The sequence below is a fragment of the Uranotaenia lowii genome, chromosome 3, assembly GCF_029784155.1.
Source record: "Uranotaenia lowii strain MFRU-FL chromosome 3, ASM2978415v1, whole genome shotgun sequence".
NCBI lineage: Eukaryota > Metazoa > Arthropoda > Insecta > Diptera > Culicidae > Uranotaenia > Uranotaenia lowii.
In genome coordinates this window covers 362,077,590-362,098,497 of record NC_073693.1, presented here as the reverse complement: position 1 = coordinate 362,098,497, position 20,908 = coordinate 362,077,590, and the positions used below count along the sequence as shown (strand labels likewise).

At 34.0% G+C, this 20,908-nt stretch overlaps 3 protein-coding genes and 1 long non-coding RNA gene across 5 annotated transcripts in view; 3 read left to right on the top strand and 1 right to left on the bottom strand.

Moving 5' to 3' along the window:
* LOC129751117 (calcitonin gene-related peptide type 1 receptor) overlaps positions 1-20,908 on the bottom strand; it is a 157,631-nt gene that overhangs the window by 123,477 nt on the left and 13,246 nt on the right. The gene's annotated exons all lie outside the window — the stretch shown is intronic.
* Positions 1,546-2,364, top strand: LOC129751119 (uncharacterized). Its single transcript, XM_055746428.1, has 3 exons — positions 1,546-1,675; positions 1,763-2,108; positions 2,176-2,364. Exons 2-3 carry the CDS (start codon positions 1,950-1,952, stop codon positions 2,332-2,334), a joined length of 318 nt encoding a protein of 105 aa, XP_055602403.1. The 5' UTR covers positions 1,546-1,675; positions 1,763-1,949; the 3' UTR covers positions 2,335-2,364.
* Positions 3,108-4,908, top strand: LOC129751118 (uncharacterized). Of its 2 annotated transcripts, none has more exons than XM_055746426.1 (4): positions 3,108-3,420; positions 3,893-4,009; positions 4,280-4,359; positions 4,422-4,908. In XM_055746426.1, exons 2-4 carry the CDS (start codon positions 3,986-3,988, stop codon positions 4,684-4,686), a joined length of 369 nt encoding a protein of 122 aa, XP_055602401.1. In that variant the 5' UTR covers positions 3,108-3,420; positions 3,893-3,985; the 3' UTR covers positions 4,687-4,908. The 2 variants fall into 2 exon arrangements, with proteins under 2 accessions (XP_055602401.1, XP_055602402.1); XM_055746427.1 differs by lacking the exon at positions 3,108-3,420 and adding an exon at positions 3,726-3,800.
* Positions 20,102-20,645, top strand: LOC129751122 (uncharacterized). The gene is made up of 3 exons (XR_008738612.1): positions 20,102-20,242; positions 20,305-20,441; positions 20,509-20,645. It is a non-coding gene; the product is annotated as an uncharacterized LOC129751122 (long non-coding RNA).

Genomic DNA, 20,908 nt, shown 5'->3' with positions numbered 1-20,908 from the left:
ATTCTCCATGGTTTTGCGAAAACCGCAATATTAAAAAAAAAACTCGTAAATACATTTTAGTTCAACAAAATTAAAACAAATTGAAAAATTGAAATGAATTCTAAAAAGGACGAATGCGTTACAGGTTGGGTCGTAGGGTTGAAGTCAAATGTAGGGAGAGGTCAGGATAGCTAGATAATAGGTATAACACAACGTTGCCTGTATACGTATTAGCATGCAGCATATGGAATATTCCACAGAAATGTATGTAAGATTTCAAAAATAAGAGTGTCTTGATAAAAACTGCTTTTCAAAATATAGTAAAAGTTATACGGTGTTCATAAAAGCATTTTGATGTTTTGAGCGCTTATGCGGATTGAGCATTTTGTGCATGTGCGTTAAAATTCTGCGACAAATCATACGCTCATTTACACAACTGAAATTGAAAAAACTGTTTTCCGAAAATCAAATTTTCTTTATTATTAGATTTAAAAAAAAAAACTGTCGCGTGGTTGGAATATTGAAAGCTTTTGAATATGATTCGACAAACCGTCACACAAATTATTTCAAAGAATGCTACTGATTACTTTAATATTCAAATAATAAGAAATTTTCATCTAAAATATTTTTTGTGATTCATTCATTCTGTTTGTTCTCTAATTTTTTTTTTAAATTTGAGTGGAACATGGGCCATCAATTTTTATTAATATTTGAGAGTCCTAAGTCACTCAGATTATTTTATAAACACCTTCAAGTACAATAAAACTTGAATTGTTACTTGGGATTGAAATGTTTCCCCTTACTATTATATAGAAATCCATAGACATTTTTAATAGTTAGGTGGAAATTTGAATTTTTTTTCATTCCTGGACACAAGAAACAGTTACTGAATGCGTAGCCATTCATTTACTGTTTGTTCAGGCTTCTCGATCATAAACAGTTGTATGGCAGACCTAAGTCTTCTATATAATTTGCTTCTGACCTACTTTTTGTGCAAGGTTTTTAGATACCAGGAATGCCAGGTAGTATTGTCAAAAATCAGGTACCATGAACAAAAAAAAAATATTAATTTTTCAAATAAAGGCGAAATAAACATAGTGTAGACGCCCTAATTAATGCAACAGAGGGAGAAAAATATTACCTGGCCTGCAGTTTAGGGGCCGTTCAAATATTACGTAACACAATTTTCGGTCGTTTTCATCCCCCTCACCCCACTACGTAACACGTTCTTATCAGATTTTCTATCAAAAATTCACAAACCGTAACAAACTGCTAAACCCCCCTTAACGCGTTACGTAATATTTGAATGGTCCCTTATATGAAAAAACACCATTCAAAAATCACGTGAACCTAAGATTTTTTATCGATAAAACTATATTTTTACAGACATATTCGATATTCTGATGATTATGCTATAAATTCAATAACAGTTTATATATATATTTAAAAAAAATCATGGCAATTCAGTACATTTTAAGACCGTCTCTCGAAAATCAGGACAAATCCTGATTTATCAGGACACCTGGCAACTCTGTTAGAAACACTTTTTTCTAATCGTTTCTAACCAGGGCTTTTAAATCTAGGGGTGGAACAACTTTGACACAAAGTAGGCGCGGTGAAGAAGTGGGCACGGAAGGCAAAATTTTGACAGCCTATTACATTGTTTACGTTTTTTGTCAAAGAAAAGCAATGAGAAGTATGACCGAAACAGTCGTGCTTTGGTGGTGGTGTTTTATATGACGTCACCATCAACTTGAATTTAAATCTTTTGTTTTTGTTTTAGAGTGGCAAACAACAGTGGCTGTTTTTCAATCTCCTCGTGCAAAAGCCGTGAAGCCGTGAAGTAGTACGGCTGGACGGATCGAACTAGCAGAACAAAAGGGTAAAGGGTTGGGAAAAACCTTTATCGCAGCGGTTGTGATGTACAATCTAATCTATACCGGTGGTATCCAACCGGGAAGGTTATCTTCATGGCACCGACTAGACCGCTGGTAAATCAGCAGATCGAAGCATGCTACAAGATCATGGGTATTCCCAAGGAAGATACCGCCGAAATGACGGGGAAACAGCTGAGGAAGAACCGCTCCGAGCTGTGGCAAACTAAACGGGTGTTCTATGTTACACCACAGGTGATGACGATTTTTTTCCTTTAAATTTTAACATATCTGATAATTTTACGTAATTTGTTTTTTCCAGGTCATCTTAGCGGATATCAATTCTCCGGAACAAAACTTCCCCACCGATAGTATCAAACTGGTAGTGATCGATGAGGCCCACAAAGCTAAAGGTCGATACGCTTACACCGAGGTAAGGACCGAGTGGAGGATGTGGCCGAGGTTCTACGAAATCTGCTAATATCACACATCGAAGTTCGATGGGAAAATTCCACTGGATGGTCTCTAATATATCGGACCCAAATATCTCGAGTTATTCCTGAAGAATCTGAAATTACAATGAATGATGTCAATTTAAATCAAGCAAAATTTACAACAGGGCAATTTCTTTACCAGGAATTTTGACGTTGTTCAGTCGCTGAATTCGTTCGAAAACACGCTGCAGAGATCGCGGCTTCAGTGGACCGATTCCGCGCACAAGGATTAGCAGACAACCGTGATGATAGTGATGCTGCTCGTAGTCTGGATGCGCCATTATCGGGTCACCTGGTCCTTGCGATAACATGTAACTTACAGACGATCTCATTTAGTGGCCAATTTTCTTCATTCGGTCCAGTTCGTTTTTGCTCCCTGCTTCGATAACCTTTTATACTTCAAACGGAGAACTTTCTCCCCCAATCTCGGGAAAGGAATTTTCTTGCCAGCAGGTCTACACTGATTTGACACATCATCTTTTGTCGTCGACTCTTTTTTATGGTTATTTTTCGCGATACGCCTCCCTTTTCTTCGTGCGTGCCACACACAGCTACCGTGATACCTGTGCGCTTGATGCACTTTGATCCGTTCTTGTTTTGTAAACAATGTCACAGCATGGCTGAGTGGGCTCTTTGACATTTTACACCACCCTAATCTAATAACCCTGGTTTCTAACCACCTTGATTTTTCTATTTTTCGGCTCTGCCAGAGATGCCAGGAGATTTCGCGAAGATAAATTGAAGGATGTCAACGAGAGTTTATTAAACCTTTTATAATATTGTTATAAACACTTATCTATAATTCATTATTTTCTTTATTCACTGCTTATAAAAAAAATTGCTTATTTATCATAAATTAAAACCAAAATAATAATTGGACCCACTTTGAATTTTTTAAGCATGCAATAAACACATTTTCAGATTTGAGAACAACATGCAAATTGGGAAATCAGTAAAGCTGGCAATCAGAAAGGTGCGCTGAAAATCTGGACACGATCAATCACCGTTCTTAATTTTTGGTTGCGTTTACTCAACTATTATTGGTTTACAAATGGTCGCAAACTCAATTAAAGGTATCACTTACCAATCATTCCGTTTTGTTTTGAATGAATTTTTAGTAATGAATTGGAAAGAGAGGCATCACCGTTCGTTTTAAGTATATTTTCAAATCTTTATTTCGTTGAAAAGATAAACGTGACTACAATTGCAAAAAAATCGATGATAACAAAACATATTTTAAATCAAATTGATTGCTTTCTTCAAACAGGAGGTCAAACTTCTCAAGTTTGGATATTCGTAATTTTCAGTGATGTTTACTTTTTCGATGAGATTGTTTATACAAAATTTTGTTGAGTTCAGTGCCAAGATATTTTGTTATCATTTAAAAACTATTTTAAATTGGTTGGTTTTGTTACCAATTCTTACCAAAGAAAATAGTAAAAAGAAGAAAAATGTAGGTATTTTAATAGAAATTTTGATTTTCGAGTATGATTTTTTTAAATAATGAAGCGGAATGACCGGCTATACATCAAATTTTATTTTCAGATTTATGCTTCATAGGACATCAGTAACCCGGATTCTGAGAAGATATTGGTTCACATTGCCGCTTTAACAAGGGTTTGAAAAAAATGCACAACGATGATTGTCGAAGAGGGAAATGAGGTAAGTGTCATCGATCGAGACTAAGTAGATCAGTAAAGAATTGTAATCGTATTTATAGAGAACCTCAAGTGAGTTGATAAAAAATATTCAATAATTTTTGTTGCATACCTAATATTTTAGTGTCTCTCAAGATGTGTTTGTCTTTTATTCAACATTAAAAGTTTGTTTTTAAATACCGTATCATGCTTATACTTATTTCCTAGTGTTCCCTACTGAATTCACTCACAGATTTGAAATTGTGTTCAATTTATAATTAAATTCATTTTATAGATGCAACAAATTGTGGACGATTCTCTAGATATCGAACTGACCGCCGGAGAACAACTCACAGGAACGATGCTGAAACCACGGTAAGATAACAATTTTTTCATCAAGACGCTCACGTTTCAGTATAGTGTTATTTTTCTTTTAGACTGCCTGCAGAATCGAATGATGAGGACATCACATCACCATTAGTTTTAGAAGAAGTTATTCTAAACTGTTTGTTAATAGCCAGCTTTCCGATTGAGCTCGGAGGTGTTATTTTAAGATCCGGATATGAAGCAAATCGTCAAGCTACCATGAATTTTTCATGTTGCAGAAGAAAACGGATTTTGCAGAAAGAAATGTTTTCTGCGAAACGAAGTTTTTTAGGCTTAGTGATGCTGCTGGCTGCATCAGGCCGCGGTTATCAATAATTGAATTTGGTCGGGAGTTTGCTTGCGTTCTCGTTTCGGTGTTCAATAGTTTGATGAAAGCAGTTTTCATGGATGCATGGATTTTAATATGTAAATTGATATAAGTAAAGAAAAAGATTCTCTTAGCCACAGGTTAATGGAAAAATCAGTATTAGGCTCAAGTTGCTGTGTTTTGTGTTTGAGTGAGAGTTTTGCACCTTTTTTGCTTTCGTGAAGGCATTTTATGGTTAATAAAGCTCTTAAAATTGACAAATACTAATGTTTTTTTAATTTAATGAGAATTCTAATTCCCCCAAACATTTTGTTGTACATGTAAAGCTACTGTAAACAATATTGTTGGACTCAAACGAAAATTTACATGCGATGACAAGGGTAGAAAGTTATTGGGTTTTTGCGTGTGGTAATACTGCTGATTTGAAGGTAATTTACATGAAATGAACTGTTTCATCACTCGTAAATACCCGACTCCCTTCTACCCATGTTATTGCATGTAAATCTACGTGTATTTTTGTGGAGCTTGTGGCATCTTTGTGGGGTTCGACATGTAAATCTACTATAAATAATAACATTGGACCCGAATGAAAAATTACATGTAATAACATGGGTAGTAGGAAGGCCAGTTTTTAGTGTGACAATACTGCTTATGGAAAGAAAATTTACAAGGATTCAAATGTATTATCACACGTAAGTGCCCGATTCCCTTCTACCCATGCTATAACACGTAAATCTACGCGGATTTTTCTAAGTGTGTACAACATTGCGCTTCCCGGAAGTGGAATGAAAGTAAGACATGTGACAGAGTTGATTGGTTGGAAGATAAAAAAAAAACGGAAAAAGGTTCTTTAACGAATGGAAGCATCTCGAGGTCTTCCTTCGATTGGAAGAGAGGCAATTGTTTAAAATGTTCGGAAGTGCAATTCAATATACTACAAAAGAAACAAATAACTGTTCGAAAAAATCTCACAAACAAAAATCATTCAACTTGAGCCTTTGCTACAAGTTCTACATGCTTCTTCAAGCACGCTTGTTTTAAAATAACCATTTATGGATAAAAAATAACCATTTTTTGGGTTTTAATGAAAAACTCCGAGTATGATTTTTTTAAAGAATTCTTTCATTGATTTTCAACCATTTTGGTAGTTCTCGAGTGAAAACTGGTAGAAAAATTTGGAGTTTCATCGCCATTTTGAAAGTGATTGGTTCTGCAGCCGGGGCTGCGTTTTATTGCCATCATTGGTTACGAGTACACCGATGATTAAATAGCCTAAAGCAACAGCTGTGGAGGCGTTACTCAAGCTACCTGTGCTCGATCGGCTTGCTGTTGATGTGATCCAGTCATCCTGTATGGACATCGCTTCCAAGAACGCTAGCGAAATGATTGACAAACCAGAACCAGACACACCATCATGAGCTGATTGAATAAAAAAAAACAGAACAGAAGTAACAACAGAAGTAAAGTTGTAAGTAAAGCTTATTTTTGTATTGGAAAAAGCTTCAAAAAAAACTAAGAGAAAATTTATAGTGGAAAGCGTTGATTTATATTTACGGCTCAAAAAAAGCTAATCAAAAACTTTGAGAAGATAGCCTGAAATCGTAAAAATGAAGCGTGTTGAGGGAAATACTTAAGGAGCAATGGAAAAATTAAAATGTTGGTAAGTTGAGATGACAACTCCATTTTTTTTAGAAAACAATTGAATCAGGCAAGCTAATGGGTGTCCAGGACACCAAAGCAATTAGGTTAATAGAAATTGAGAGCAATTATAATTCAAATTTTTGAAAAAAAAGTCCTTCAATTGCGTTGAGGGTACAATCCAAAATCGTAAAATTGAAGCACTAAAAGAAGCACCTTCCTAAGAATCTTCGGTTGTTCTGAAAAAATATTTGAAACGCAAATCACTTCTCATAATTTCTTCAGTCAAATTTACATCTTCACTTAATGTTTTTCTTTGATTTTTTCAAATCTAACGTTGCATTGGCTCTCCTTATTCTTAAAATAATCAGTTTTGAAGATGTTTTCTGTGAGGTTCTAGATGAAGTTGAAATCTCAATCCTACTACTGTTCTTGTTTTAGATCTAGAACTAGATCTAGTTCTTGTTTTAGATCTAGTTCCAATTCTAGATCTTATTCTTCTTCTAGTTCTAGTTCTAGTTCTAGTTCTTATTCTAGTTCTACATAACTCAAGTTCTAGTTCTAGATGCAGTTCTCGTTCTAATTCTAGATCTAGTTCAAGTCCAACCTCTAGTTCTAGTTATTGTACTAGTTCTGGTTCTAGCTCTACTTCTAGATCTAGTTCAAGTTGTAATTCTAATTCTAGTTCTAGTTCTTATTTTAGTTCTAGATCTATTTCTAGTTGTAGTTCTAATTCTAGTTTAAATTCAGTTCTAGCTCTTGCTCTTATTCTAGTTCTAGCTCTACATAATTCTAGTTCTAGTTCTAGCTCTAGTTTTCGTTTTGATTCTAGTTCTAGATGTAGTTCTAGTTCTAAATAGTTATAATTCTAATTCAAGTTCTAGCTCTAGTTCAAGTTCTCGTTCTAATTCTAGTTCGAAGTCAAGTTCTAGTTCTTAGTTCTAACTCTAGTTCTAGCTCTAGTTCAAGTTATAGTTCCAGCTCTAGCTCTAGCTCTACCTCCAGTTCTAGTTCTAGTTCTAGTTCTTATTATAGTTCTAGATGCAGTTCTCGTTATAATTCTAGATCTAGTTGAAGTTCAACCTCTAGTTCTAGTTATTGTTCTAGTTCTGATTCCAGCTCTACTTCTAGATCTAGTTCAAGTTGTAGTTCCAATTCTACTTCTAGTTCTTATTTTAGTTCTTGTTGTAGCTCTAGTTCTCGTTCTAATTCTAGTTCTACTTCTAGATCTAGTTATGGTTCTAGTTATAGTTCTAATTCTAGATCTAGTTCTAACTTTAGTTCTTGTTCTAGCTCTAGTTCATGTTCTAATTCTAGTTCTAGATCTATTTCTAGTTGTAGTTCTAATTCTAGTTTAAATTCATTTCTACCTCTTGTTCTTATTCTAGTTCTAGCTCTACATAATTCTAGTTCAAGTTCTAGCTCTAGTTTTCGTTTTTATTCTAGTTCTAGATGAAGTTCTAGTTGTAGTTCTAGTTGTTGTTCTAGTTGTAGTTCTAGTTGTAGTTCTAATTGTAGTTCTAGTTGTAGTTCTAGTTGTAGTTCTAGTTGTAGTTCTAGTTGTAGTTCTAGTTGTACACACTTAATCTTTTCTCCTGTGATCGGGACGATTCTGTCCTGTATTTTCAACAGCTGAAATTACAGGACGATTTCAGGACAGCAAAACAGCTCAGGAAAACAACTGTCAAACGCATCTGTAGGTTCGAAACAATATTCTCCTGTAATTTGCAGGGAGCTCGAAACGGGTTTCTCCTGTGATTTGCAGTTAACTCTATCCTACCCAATCTTCTTATTCTTTTTTATTATTAAAATTATTCCCAATCTATGCAAAAAAAAGAACACAATTGTTTCATATTAAATATATTTTCCAATGTTTAAGGAAATGTCTTTTTTTCCAGAGTGGACACATTTTCACAATTTTCACTTTAACACTATACACATCACACAAACGAAGCAGTTCCTCATCATTCCTTCTGTAAATAAATGGCGCTTCGGGGCCATACCATTAAGCCTGAGACGAGATGAATTGGCCAAACACGAACCAAACCGGGGCAGGGAAATCTTGTGCCCGAATCAGCCTAGTCGTAGTCCATCTCAAGTTTTGTCGGATCCTGATTCCTCCAAGCCACGGACTCTGGAGCTGTAATATGAAGTACAAGATGAGACAAAATTAGGGTGTGAATAAAATTTTAAAAAATATATTTGGAAATTTCAGTCCAACGCAAAAGCAATCTTACCGGAATCGTTATAGGGGACAGCTTGTAAACTCCAGCCAAATGTCATGTCCTCTTGTTTCCTTTAGGGATTCAGCTTCAATCACAACTTATGGTTCACAAGATCTTCTCGTGAGCGGCTACCGAGCATCAACAACAGTGAAAAAAAAATGACAGTTGATGATTTTGGATCGAACAGAACGCAACACGCGCAAAACACATGGTAAAAAAGAGACAAAAAATCTCGGTGTTTTTTTAAGGCAGGAGAGCAAAGGAAGAAAACATTTGACAGCAATCAATCTACAGTGATTCGGGAAAACACTGTTCTGAATTCACGGGGATGCTTCAAGTCCCTGTGCTTTCGTAGCAAGTTTGTATCGGATTTCAGGAGAGATGAAGCGTCCCAAGATTCGGGAGAGTTTCTATTCGAATTTCGTTTGATTTGAGCAGTTTTCCTGTGATACAGAGAATCACGGTCCCGAGCGAGATAAATCCAATCTTAGTGTGTAGTTCTAGTTGTAGTTCTAGTTGTAGTTCTAGTTGTAGTTCTAGTTGTAGTTCTAGTTGTAGTTCTAGTTGTAGTTCTAGTTCTAAATAGTTATAATTCTAATTCAAGTCCTAGCTCTAGTTCTAGTTTTCGTTCTAATTCTAGTTCTAAGTCAAGTTCTAGTTCCTAGTTCTAACTCAAGTTCTAGCTCTAGCTCTAGTTCAAGTTCTCGTTCCAGCTCTAGCTCTAGTTCTTGCTCTAGTTCTAGTTCTAGTTCTTGTTCTAGTTACAATTCTAGTTCTAGTTCTAATTCTATTTCTAGTTCTAGTTCTAGTTCTTGTTCTAGTTCTAGTTCTAGTTCTAATTCTAGTTCTACATAATTCAAGTTCTAGTTCTAAATGCAGTTCTCGTTCTAATTCTAGATCTAGTTCAAGTTCAACCTCTAGTTCTAGTTATCGTTCTAGTTCTGATTCCAGATCTACTTCTAGATCTAGTTCAAGTTGTAGTTCCAATTATAGTTCTAGTTCTTATTTTAGTTCTAGTTTTAGCTCTAGTTCTCGTTCTAATTCTAGCTATACTTCTAGATCTAGTTCTGGTTCTAGTTATAGTTCTAATTCTAGTTCTAGTTCTAACTTTAGTTCTTGTTCTAGCTCTAGTTCATGTTCTAATTCTAGTTCTAGATCTATTTCTAGTTGTAGTTCTAATTCTAATTCTAATTCAAATTCGGTTCTAGCTCTTGTTCTTATTCTAGTTCTAGTTCTACATAAATCTAGTTCTCGTTCTAGCTCTAGTTTTCGTTTTTATTCTAGTTCTAGATGTAGTTCTAGTTGTAGTTCTAGTTGTAGTTCTAGTTGTAGTTCTAGTTCTAAATAGTTATAATTCTAATTCAAGTTCTAGCTCTAGTTCTGGTGCTCGTTCTAATTCTAGTTCTAAGTCAAGTTCTAGTTTCTAGTTCTAACTCTAGTTCGAGTTCTAGTTCGAGTTCTAGTTCTAGCTCTAGTTCTAGTTCTAATTCTAGCTTTAGGTCTAGTTCTAGTTCTAGTTCTAGCTTTAGTTCTAGCTCTAGTTCTAGTTCTAGTTCTAGTTCTTGTTCTAGTTCTAGTTCTAGTTCTAGTTCTAGTTCTAGTTCTAGTTCTATTTCTAGTTCTAGTTCTAATTCTAGTTCTAGTTCTTGTTCTAGTTCTAGTTCTAGTTATAGTCTCAGATCTTGTTCCTGTTTGTTAAATTCCGCTTTTTTCAAAGAGAAACTTCAAATAATATCGACTGAAGAAACGGCGAAAAATGCTAGTGCCTACTAAGGTACGAAATAATAATCACAGTCGACTTCATAATAACCAACTGCATAAATTAACAGGTTTACCATCGCCTGCCTGCTTGGATTGTTTATAAAGGAAGCAAATGAAAATCCCCCACCTAAGATAGCAACCAGCTGCAGTTGCATTAGGGATATTTCCACAATTACCACCAGCTGCGAATGTAATCCCCAGCATTTTCGATCACAGATTGCAGACTGAACAGATACTGTTAATTAAGGAAATTCATCAAAACTTTGTGAAATGTTAGATTCTTCCGATAGAAATTTTCTGTTATATATATTGCTGCTGTGAGAAAAAAATCGCCACACTCGAACCAAAAAAAAAATGTTATCCTTAACCAAACCTTCACCGAAAGATGAAGGAAAATCATAACGGAAAAGGGGCCAAATTCAATCTCACATTCCGGCGGACGGAGCCCATTGATATAAATAGGGGAACTGGGGGTATAATGCCCAGTGTGGGCAAAACGCCCCACTGCGATATCTAGCTAGATATACACTTATTTTAAGAATTCGGTACGCTATTCCCTTCTAATTAACAGTAGAAACCTTTTGTACAAAAAATTAGCATCAAATATGCGATAAATCCTTGCAAAAATCCAAAAATACTTTTCAAGCCATATTCCTTGCAATTTGTGCCTTGACTTTCGTAAGGAATTACAGCATCTATCGACAAAATAATTACCTGACATCTGTTACAATGATGAACATTGGTCTTGAAAATCATCACAAAACGAAAAATTTCCTTATTCAATTATTTTTTCTGTTATTTTGAACGAGTTTTAATAAACATGTCTAGGTGGGGCAAAACGCGCCATGTCCGTTTATCTTTAAGCATGTTTCATATTTGTTTAAATTTATATGCAATTTCATCACAACAATTTTAAAGATGTTTATAAGTTTTATTGGAAAACATAACTTGAATATAAACGTATATATTTAAAATTCCTAAATTTAATACAGATTTAATTAACTTTTCACAAGTATTTCAGTATATCTGGCAGCACTGCGCGTAGCAATACATTTTTCTACCAGTAAAGTAGAATAGAAGTGTTTTTACCTGGCAAACACTTTCGGAGGCACTTGGATCAATAAACACTTATTAAACGTTAAACGGCGCGATTGGGTACACACATATGCGCATTATGCCCCTACTGAATTTGAAATCCAGTTTTCAACCTACTCTTTAAACTTCATTAAATTTGTGGTCTTTTTGACCTTCCAGTTATTCTAACTAACAGATTTAGACAAAAAATAAACCAAACTTCCAAACAGAATCGAAAATTAAAGTTAATCTTTTCAAATGCATTCTAAAACAAGGCTTTCTTCTTAACGTGGGCATTATGCCCCCTCTTCCCCTACATCTTCCGGACGGTCGAACGAACTGACTGACCTTCGCCGAACACCGCTTCGCAAAATTTATGAAGTATAATCCCGACTCTCCCGACACGACTAGAGAAGAAGGGGTTGGAATCCTCAACTCGAATGCGGCCGCGGATTCCAGAATTTCCGACAATCAGGAACAGCAGCATCATCCCTTGACCTGAACGGAACTCGCTTTCCGGTATGTTGGAAAGGAACGATTCAGTATCGATAGAAAAAAAATGCTCGAATAAATTTTCCAATGGACGCAACTGTCTTAATATGAAATATAGAGACTATTTATGATAAGAAGTGAATCGAACCTTGAAAGAAAAAATGTGGAAAAAAATTGGAACATAATAAAAACTTTTACGGTTTCAACCACTTGAATCCATTTGAACATTGCGTTAACCATCAGGAGCAAAAAAAACCCTTCATGCTGCAAATATGTTATCCTTTCGCATTAAACCTCTCGCAGTTGGGAGATCCTTTTTGCTGAAGTGGTTTCCCACCACTCGCTCAGTTTGTGGTTTTAGTGGGTTCAATTTTTGCGGTGAGTACCTACTTCCATGCCACGTCGTCGTGCTTTATGAATATCGACGTGCTATTATTGGAACGTGTCGTTCCCAGAAGGATGCTAGCCAATATCGAATCAATGCAACAGTTTGCTTTTTGGTTATGGTTTATTGCCCGAACTTTAAGATGTTGATCTGAAAACATTGGAAGGATCTTATGCGATTTGCATTTGGTTGCTAAGGTTTTTAATATTTTTTTTCGTTTGAAAACAGATGCAAGCTTCTCAAAATAATTGTTATGAAATTACTCATCGGATGTTTGGAGTATTAGGTAGATTCTTAAATCAAACTCAAGTGCAGTTAATTAATTTCCACAAAGAAGCAGATAATTAAATACCAACATTCTGAACACTCTGGAATGGGGAATCTAACTTATCAGCTCAGGAGTAATAAATGATTGCCATAGGCATTTGATCAACTTCAGGCTTAAGCCACTGACCGGGCTTCTGTCTTGAAAGCCTGTCTTGTGTTTTTTTTCTCTCTCTCTGTTTGGTTTTGTTTTTCGAACATCAATCAATGGTCAAGCTTTTGGACGATTTCCCCACCTTGATTAGGTTGTTTGTTTTATTTTCCATGTTCTGATTCTTTCAAGTTTTTGACGCGTTCGGAATGAATAAAAGATGGAAATTTTCTCGCATTTTCGTATTTCTTCCACTTCCAAGACGCCTAATGGTGGCGGATTCACCCTAGCGTGAATTCCTGGAAGGAAAGCGGAAAAACGATTGAAGAGCAAAATCAGGCACACTTTTTCAGATAGATCTGGACGACAAAAGATGAGGGATTAATGAACCGAAAGCTGTGTTCTTCTTCAGATGTCCTAAGAATTTCCTTCTCCGAACAAACTTTCTCTACCCATCAATTCCCAGTTACGACACTTTCAAAACCCAAACCCTAAGTCTGACCGTGTCGTCGTTGTTTCACCAATTCTACACCTACCCCCACGATTCGATTTCTGTCTCCAGCTTCCGGCTGATGGAGGGAAATAATTATCACTGATTGGATTTTTGCCCATCAAAGCGACGGCGGGTCCTCGAGAATCGGTCCCGAGCGCTTTAAGTCAAGTGGTTCGCTCTCTGGTTGCCGACCGTATTTTAATTAAGCTCGTTTGTGTCCTCGCGCTTTTTGTCACCCGCTAAGGAGCTTAACTTTTCCAGCAGCCTTTCCACCTACTCGCCTGTTTTGGCTACTAGTGTATTTGGACACCAGCTGTTCCGGTGAAGAAGAAACGGAAGCAGAAAAAAGTAACTCGTGTATCGCTATTTGAGCAGACTGTTGCTAAATGCACTTCCGTTGTATGGCTATCGAGTGTTTAAACTCCAATTTCCTTAATCAATATTGTACCACTGTCATGGCAGAAGAATTTTGTCAAAACGTGACTTTAATTTGCAATTTTAAGCATTGATGCAGTTTTTTTACATTTCTATTGACATTTTTGAAAGAAGTTCTATTATTGTAGGTACTTTTTGTATTATTTTGGTTTCAATTTTGTGGTGTTTTAAAGTAATATTCTATTTCTCTTCAAGACATTTTGGAGTCATTTTTGTCATTTTGTGTAATTTTTGTGTCATTTTTGTATCATTTTTGTGTAATTTTTGTGTAATTTTTGTGTCATTTTTGTGGCATTTTTGTGTCATTCTTGAGTCATTTTTGTGTCATTTTTTTGTCATTTTTGTGTCATTTTTGTGTCATTTTTGTGTCATTTTTGTGTCATTTTTGTGTCATTTTTATGTCATTTTTGTGTCATTTTGGTGTCATTTTTGTGTCATTCTTGTGTCATTTTTGTGTCATTTTTGTGTTATTTTTATGTCATTTTTTGTCATTCTTGAATCATTTTTGTGTAATTTAGGTGTCATTTTGGTGTCATTTTGGTGTCATTTTGGTGTCATTTTGGTATCATTTTTGTATCATTTTGGTGTTATTTGGTATCATTTTGGTGTCATTTTTGTGTTATTTTTGTGTTATATTTGTGTCATTTTTGTATCATTTTTGTATAATTTTTGTATCATTTTTGTGTCATTTTTGTGTCATTTTTGTGTCATTTTTGTGTCATTTTTGTGTCATTTTAGTGTCATTTTTGTGTCATTTTAGTGTCATTTTTGTGTCATTTTTGTGTCATTTTTGTGTCATTTTTGTGTCATTTTTGTGTCATTTTTGTGTCATTTTTGTGTCATTTTTGTGTCATTTTTGTGTCATTTTTGTGTCATTTTTGTGTCATTTTTGTGTCATTTTTGTGTCATTTTTGTGTCATTTTTGTGTCATTTTTGTGTCATTTTTGTGTCATTTTTGTGTTATTTTTGTGTCATTTTTGTGTCATTTTTGTGTCATTTTTGTGAAATTTTTGTGTCATTTTTGTGTCATTTTTGTGTCATTTTTGTGTCATTTTTGTGTCATTTTTGTGTCATTTTTGTGTCATTTTGGTGTCATTTTTGGTGTCATTTTTGTGTCATTTTTGTGTCATTTTTGTGTCATTTTTGTGTCATTTTTGTGTCATTTTTGTGTCATTTTTGTGTCATTTTTGTGTCATTTTTGTGTCATTTTTGTGTCATTTTTGTGTCATTTTTGTGTCATTTTTGTGTCATTTTTGTCATTTTTGTCATTTTTGTCATTTTTGTCATTTTTGTCATTTTTGTCATTTTTGTCATATTTTTGTCATTTTTGTCATTTTTGTCATTTTTGTCATTTTTGTCATTTTTGTCATTTTTGTCATTTTTGTCATTTTTGTCATTTTTGTCATTTTTGTCATTTTTGTCATTTTTGTCATTTTTGTCATTTTTGTCATTTTTGTCATTTTTGTCATTTTTGTCATTTTTGTCATTTTTGTCATTTTTGTCATTTTTGTCATTTTTGTCATTTTTGTCATTTTTGTCATTTTTGTCATTTTTGTCATTTTTGTCATTTTTGTCATTTTTGTCATTTTTGTCATTTTTGTCATTTTTGTCATTTTTGTCATTTTTGTCATTTTTGTCATTTTTGTCATTTTTGTCATTTTTGTCATTTTTGTCATTTTTGTCATTTTTGTCATTTTTGTCATTTTTGTCATTTTTGTCATTTTTGTCATTTTTGTCATTTTTGTCATTTTTGTCATTTTTGTCATTTTTGTCATTTTTGTCATTTTTGTCATTTTTGTCATTTTTGTCATTTTTGTCATTTTTGTCATTTTTGTCATTTTTGTCATTTTTGTCATTTTTGTCATTTTTGTCATTTTTGTCATTTTTGTCATTTTTGTCATTTTTGTCATTTTTGTCATTTTTGTCATTTTTGTCATTTTTGTCATTTTTGTCATTTTTGTCATTTTTGTCATTTTTGTCATTTTTGTCATTTTTGTCATTTTTGTCATTTTTGTCATTTTTGTCATTTTTGTCATTTTTGTCATTTTTGTCATTTTTGTCATTTTTGTCATTTTTGTCATTTTTGTCATTTTTGTCATTTTTGTCATTTTTGTCATTTTTGTCATTTTTGTCATTTTTGTCATTTTTGTCATTTTTGTCATTTTTGTCATTTTTGTCATTTTTGTCATTTTTGTCATTTTTGTCATTTTTGTCATTTTTGTCATTTTTGTCATTTTTGTCATTTTTGTCATTTTTGTCATTTTTGTCATTTTTGTCATTTTTGTCATTTTTGTCATTTTTGTCATTTTTGTCATTTTTGTCATTTTTGTCATTTTTGTCATTTTTGTCATTTTTGTCATTTTTGTCATTTTTGTCATTTTTGTCATTTTTGTCATTTTTGTCATTTTTGTCATTTTTGTCATTTTTGTCATTTTTGTCATTTTTGTCATTTTTGTCATTTTTGTCATTTTTGTCATTTTTGTCATTTTTGTCATTTTTGTCATTTTTGTCATTTTTGTCATTTTTGTCATTTTTGTCATTTTTGTCATTTTTGTCATTTTTGTCATTTTTGTCATTTTTGTCATTTTTGTCATTTTTGTCATTTTTGTCATTTTTGTCATTTTTGTCATTTTTGTCATTTTTGTCATTTTTGTCATTTTTGTCATTTTTGTCATTTTTGTCATTTTTGTCATTTTTGTCATTTTTGTCATTTTTGTCATTTTTGTCATTTTTGTCATTTTTGTCATTTTTGTCATTTTTGTCATTTTTGTCATTTTTGTCATTTTTGTCATTTTTGTCATTTTTGTCATTTTTGTCATTTTTGTCATTTTTGTCATTTTTGTCATTTTTGTCATTTTTGTCATTTTTGTCATTTTTGTCATTTTTGTCATTTTTGTCATTTTTGTCATTTTTGTCATTTTTGTCATTTTTGTCATTTTTGTCATTTTTGTCATTTTTGTCATTTTTGTCATTTTTGTCATTTTTGTCATTTTTGTCATTTTTGTCATTTTTGTCATTTTTGTCATTTTTGTCATTTTTGTCATTTTTGTCATTTTTGTCATTTTTGTCATTTTTGTCATTTTTGTCATTTTTGTCTTTTTTGTCATTTTTGTTATTTTTGTCATTTTTGTCATTTTTGTCATTTTTGTCATTTTTGTCATTTTTGTCATTTTTGTCATTTTTGTCATTTTTGTCAAACTTTTGTCAGACTTTTGTCAGACTTTTTCAGACTTTTGTTAGACTTTTGTCAGACTTTTGTTAGACTTTTGTCTGATTTTTGTCAGTCTTTTGTCAGACTTTTGTCAGACTTTTGTCAGACTTTTCATCAAACTTCGTAAGACTTTTGTTAGTCTTTTGTCAATATTTTGTCAAAACTTCGTCTTAATTTTGTCAGACTTTTGTTAAACTTTCGTTTGGCTTTGACATACTGTTTTATCATACTTTTGTCAGTTTGGTCAGACTTTTCAAAAAAAAAAATCCATACTTTTGTCAGTCATTTTTAAGACTTTTGTCACGCTTTTGTTTGTCTTTTGTCAGACTTTTGTCAGACTTTTGTCAAACTTTTGTCAAACTTTTGTCAAACTTTTGTAAAATTTTAGTCCAATTTTTGTCCAACTTTTGTCAAACTTTTGTCAAACTTATGTCAAGCTTTTGTCAGACTTTTGTCAGAGATTTGTCAGACTTTTGTATGACTTTTGTCAGGCTTGACTTTTGTATGACTTTTGTCAGGCTTTTGTCAGAATCTTGCCAATATTTCATCAGACTTTTGTTAGACTTTTGTTACACTTTGAAATTTTTTTGTCGGACTGGTCATCTTATTTTTTTTCCGTTTTGGTCACATTATTGAAATTTTTTTATCAGACTTTAATAAGCCTTTGTCAGGCTTTTGTTAGACTTTTATCTTACTTTTGTCAGACTTTTTTCAGATTTTGGTCAAAATTTTTTTCAGATTTTTGTCAGACCTTTTTCAGACTTTTGTCAGACTTTTGTCAGATTTTTGTCAGACTTTTGGTCTGACTTTTTTCAGATTTTTTTTTCAGACATTTTTCAGATTTTTGTCGGACTTTTGTCCGATTTTTGTCAGATTGATGTCAGATTTTTGTTAGATTTGTGTCAGACTGTTGTCAGACTTTTGTGTGACTTTAGTCAGACTTTAGAAAAGTCTGACAAAAATTTGACAAAAGTCTGACAAGAATCTCATAAAAGTCTGACAAAAATCTGAAAAAAGTCTAACGAAATCCTGACAAAAGGCTGATAATAGTTAGACTTTTGTCAGATTTTCGTTAGACTTTTGTCAGACTTTTGTCAGACTTTGGTCAGACTTTTTTCAGATATTTTTCAGACTTTTTTCAGATATTTCAGACTTTTATCAAACTTTCATCAGACTTTCATCAGGTTTCTGTCAGACTTTTGTCATACTTTTGTCAGACTTCTGTGACACTTTTGTCTGACTTTTGTCAGTTTTTTGTCAGACTTTTTCGAACTTTTGTCGGACTTTTGTCAGACTTTTGACAGGCTTGTGTCAAAGTTTTCTTTTACTTTTGTTAGACTTTTATCAGACTTTTGTCATACTTTTTCAGCCATTTGTCAAATTTTGTTCGACTTTTGTTAGGCTTTCGTTAAATTTTTGTAAGACATTTTTAGACTTTTGTCATTCTTTTTTCGATCTTTGTCAGACTTTTTGCAGACTTTTGTTAAACTTTTGTTGGACGTTTCTCGGAGTTTTATCAGAGTTGTGCTAGACTTTTTTCAGGCTTTTGTCATTCTTTTATCATTTTTGTGGTAGTTGATGATTATCAACATTTGTCGAACTTTTGTCTGACGTGTGTTAAACTTTTGTAAGACATTTTCAGACTTTAGTCGACTGTTGTCAGACTTTTTTTTGCGGACTTTTGTTAAACTTTTGTTACTTTTTTCCAAATTTTGTCAAACTTTTCTTTTTTCCTATTTTATCTGAGTTTTGTCAGACTTCTGTCCGACTTTGGTCAGGTTTATTTCAGTAATGTGTATAAGTTTTGTCAACCTTTTTCAGACTTTTGTTAGACTTTTTTCAGACTTTTGTCAGACGTTTTCAAACTTTTGTCAGACTTTTTCAAACTATTGTCAGAGTTTTGTTAGGCTTTTGTAAGATCTTCATGAGAATTTTTTTAGTGGATTGTCAGACATTTTAGACTTTCGTTAGGCTCTTGATCGCTTCTTATTCTTATTTTATTCGACTTTTTCAGCTTCAGCTTGATTTGTTTCTGTTTAGCTTGAATTTATTTTGTAGTTGTTCGAATTTCGTTTAGCTTTTTCCAACTTTTGTTTTACTTTTTTCTGGCTCTTATGATTTTTGTCGAAATTTAATACATCATTGTAAGGACATGATGTTATTATCTCACCAGTGTTAGTTTTACTCCGTTTTTCACCAACAATTTTGATTAAAACAAAACCCACTTCAGTGGATTTTCACAAATCCCGTAGAGCCATCATAAATGGTCTTGTTTACAAACAAACTTTCAGGGACCGCGCTGACAGTGCAGTGTGGCCGGAGAGTAAGCGAAAGAAACACAAAACTAGTTACCCTTTCGGTATCTATCATACCCGGGAGCGGTAATTCCCTGGGTCCCATGTCAACAACTTGTGGATGGCTTATAGTGTTCCACCCAAGATGGATCGATTAGTTTTTTTTTTGCCTCAGCTCTCTCATTCATCGCTGCTGAAGGTCATTGTCGCTTCCTTCCAACATTTCTACTGTTGGTGCTAAGCTGACTCGCTCATATACGGGTTGAAAGTGTTAACTTATTATGTGTCAACAATGGATGGTCCACGTGGTCATTTAACGATCCTTATATCCCTTGCTTTCGGAAAAAATGTATGAAGAAAAAAATGAATGAACACCCATCCAAGCTACCGTTGGATGACAAGGACTCCTTTTAATGGTAGCAACTGACTGTGTCCATAGGAACGTCATCATCATCATCAACACTAGGTACTAACAACATAACCCCCTGGACAGCAGCGCCTACTACTATACTTTGTCGCTGTCGTTTTTGGTGATGTTTCATTTTTATGCTGGTCAGTGGAACGCTACCTACTACATATTATCTGCTGCTGGCTAGCTGTACATACTAGCTTTGGTCATCAGATTATGAGGAAAAAAGAGACTCTACCCATTAGGTTTACTCACGTGTGGACAGCCGAGCATCATGTCACGAATTGTATCGTGGAAGCATAGGGTATGAGTAACTGTAAAACTACACATAATTTTGCTGATGGCAGTCGTTTTGATGAGATAACCTCTTCAGGCGACTTTACAATGGAATAAAGTTTCAAGATCAGCTGCTAAAACTTTTTTAAGTTAAATTACATGAAAAAAGAATTCACAGTCTTCAAACAAGCCGTATGTGATAGAAATCGAACTATTTTTTACATCACAGCATGCGAAAATTGAATGTTTTAAACAAAACTTGACGGCCGCAGATCTTGGAAATGTTTTGCATACGAAAAAAAACCTGAACCTAAACAATTTGTGTTTATGATTCAAGAAAACTATCTTATTAAGTAGTTTAAAGTTTAATTTGAAAATCGTCGTCGGGGGTCGTTTGAATAATGATTGTCGGTCTGTCGTCGTGAGAAGAATAGTGAAAAAACTGGGAATAAAAAGGTAAAATTTAAATTGAGAATAGCCTTTTGAAAGTGATTTGGCCAAAATAACTCTATTTACAGACGAAAGCATCCAAGCAAGAATACCCGAGGCTGACCTTCAAAATGAAAATCTTATTAGGATGCTAGCAGCCCCACCTGTCTGCTAAGAGAAGGAGACACACTTTCCGGACTCAATCAACTCGAAATGTCGTGGAGAGGTTGGTTGTGTCTTCCAAGAATTCTTCTGCCGACTTCGTTTGCATTCACAACAAACCTTATCCGCAGCAATATAGGACCTCACTCGGTCGGCGGCAGGTAAGCAGCAGTTTCCGGTGCGCGGGCAACCACCGGAATCAAATGGATATTGTTTCAATCCAATCCAATCGAATCGTCTTGGCATTGGGCTCGAGTCCGGTTTTATCCTCCCCATTCATCGATGATGCTGTCCGTCTTCTTGTGCTGACTTCCGGTCAGATTTTCGATTAGAAGGCCAACATGCATACAGATGGGATACTTATATGGGGAAAGTTCAGATCAGAACAGTAGTGACATACGGCTGAGGTAATTTCAAGCTTGGAATGATGTTTATTTGAGTATCGAACGCTCGAAAGAGCACATGCTAACGATTTATTGAATTTTCAAAGCCATTAAAAACAAATCACAGAAAATGCACAACAATGAATCA

Coding starts and splice junctions, on each gene's coding strand:
- LOC129751119 (XM_055746428.1), top strand. CDS start 1,950: ATGGCACCGACTAGACCGCTGGTAAATCAGCAGATCGAAGCATGCTAC. Junction 2,109..2,175: donor TGTTCTATGTTACACCACAG/GTGATGACGATT, acceptor TGTTTTTTCCAG/GTCATCTTAGCGGATATCAA.
- LOC129751118 (XM_055746426.1), top strand. CDS start 3,986: ATGATTGTCGAAGAGGGAAATGAG. Junction 4,010..4,279: donor TTGTCGAAGAGGGAAATGAG/GTAAGTGTCATC, acceptor TTCATTTTATAG/ATGCAACAAATTGTGGACGA. Junction 4,360..4,421: donor GGAACGATGCTGAAACCACG/GTAAGATAACAA, acceptor TTTTTCTTTTAG/ACTGCCTGCAGAATCGAATG.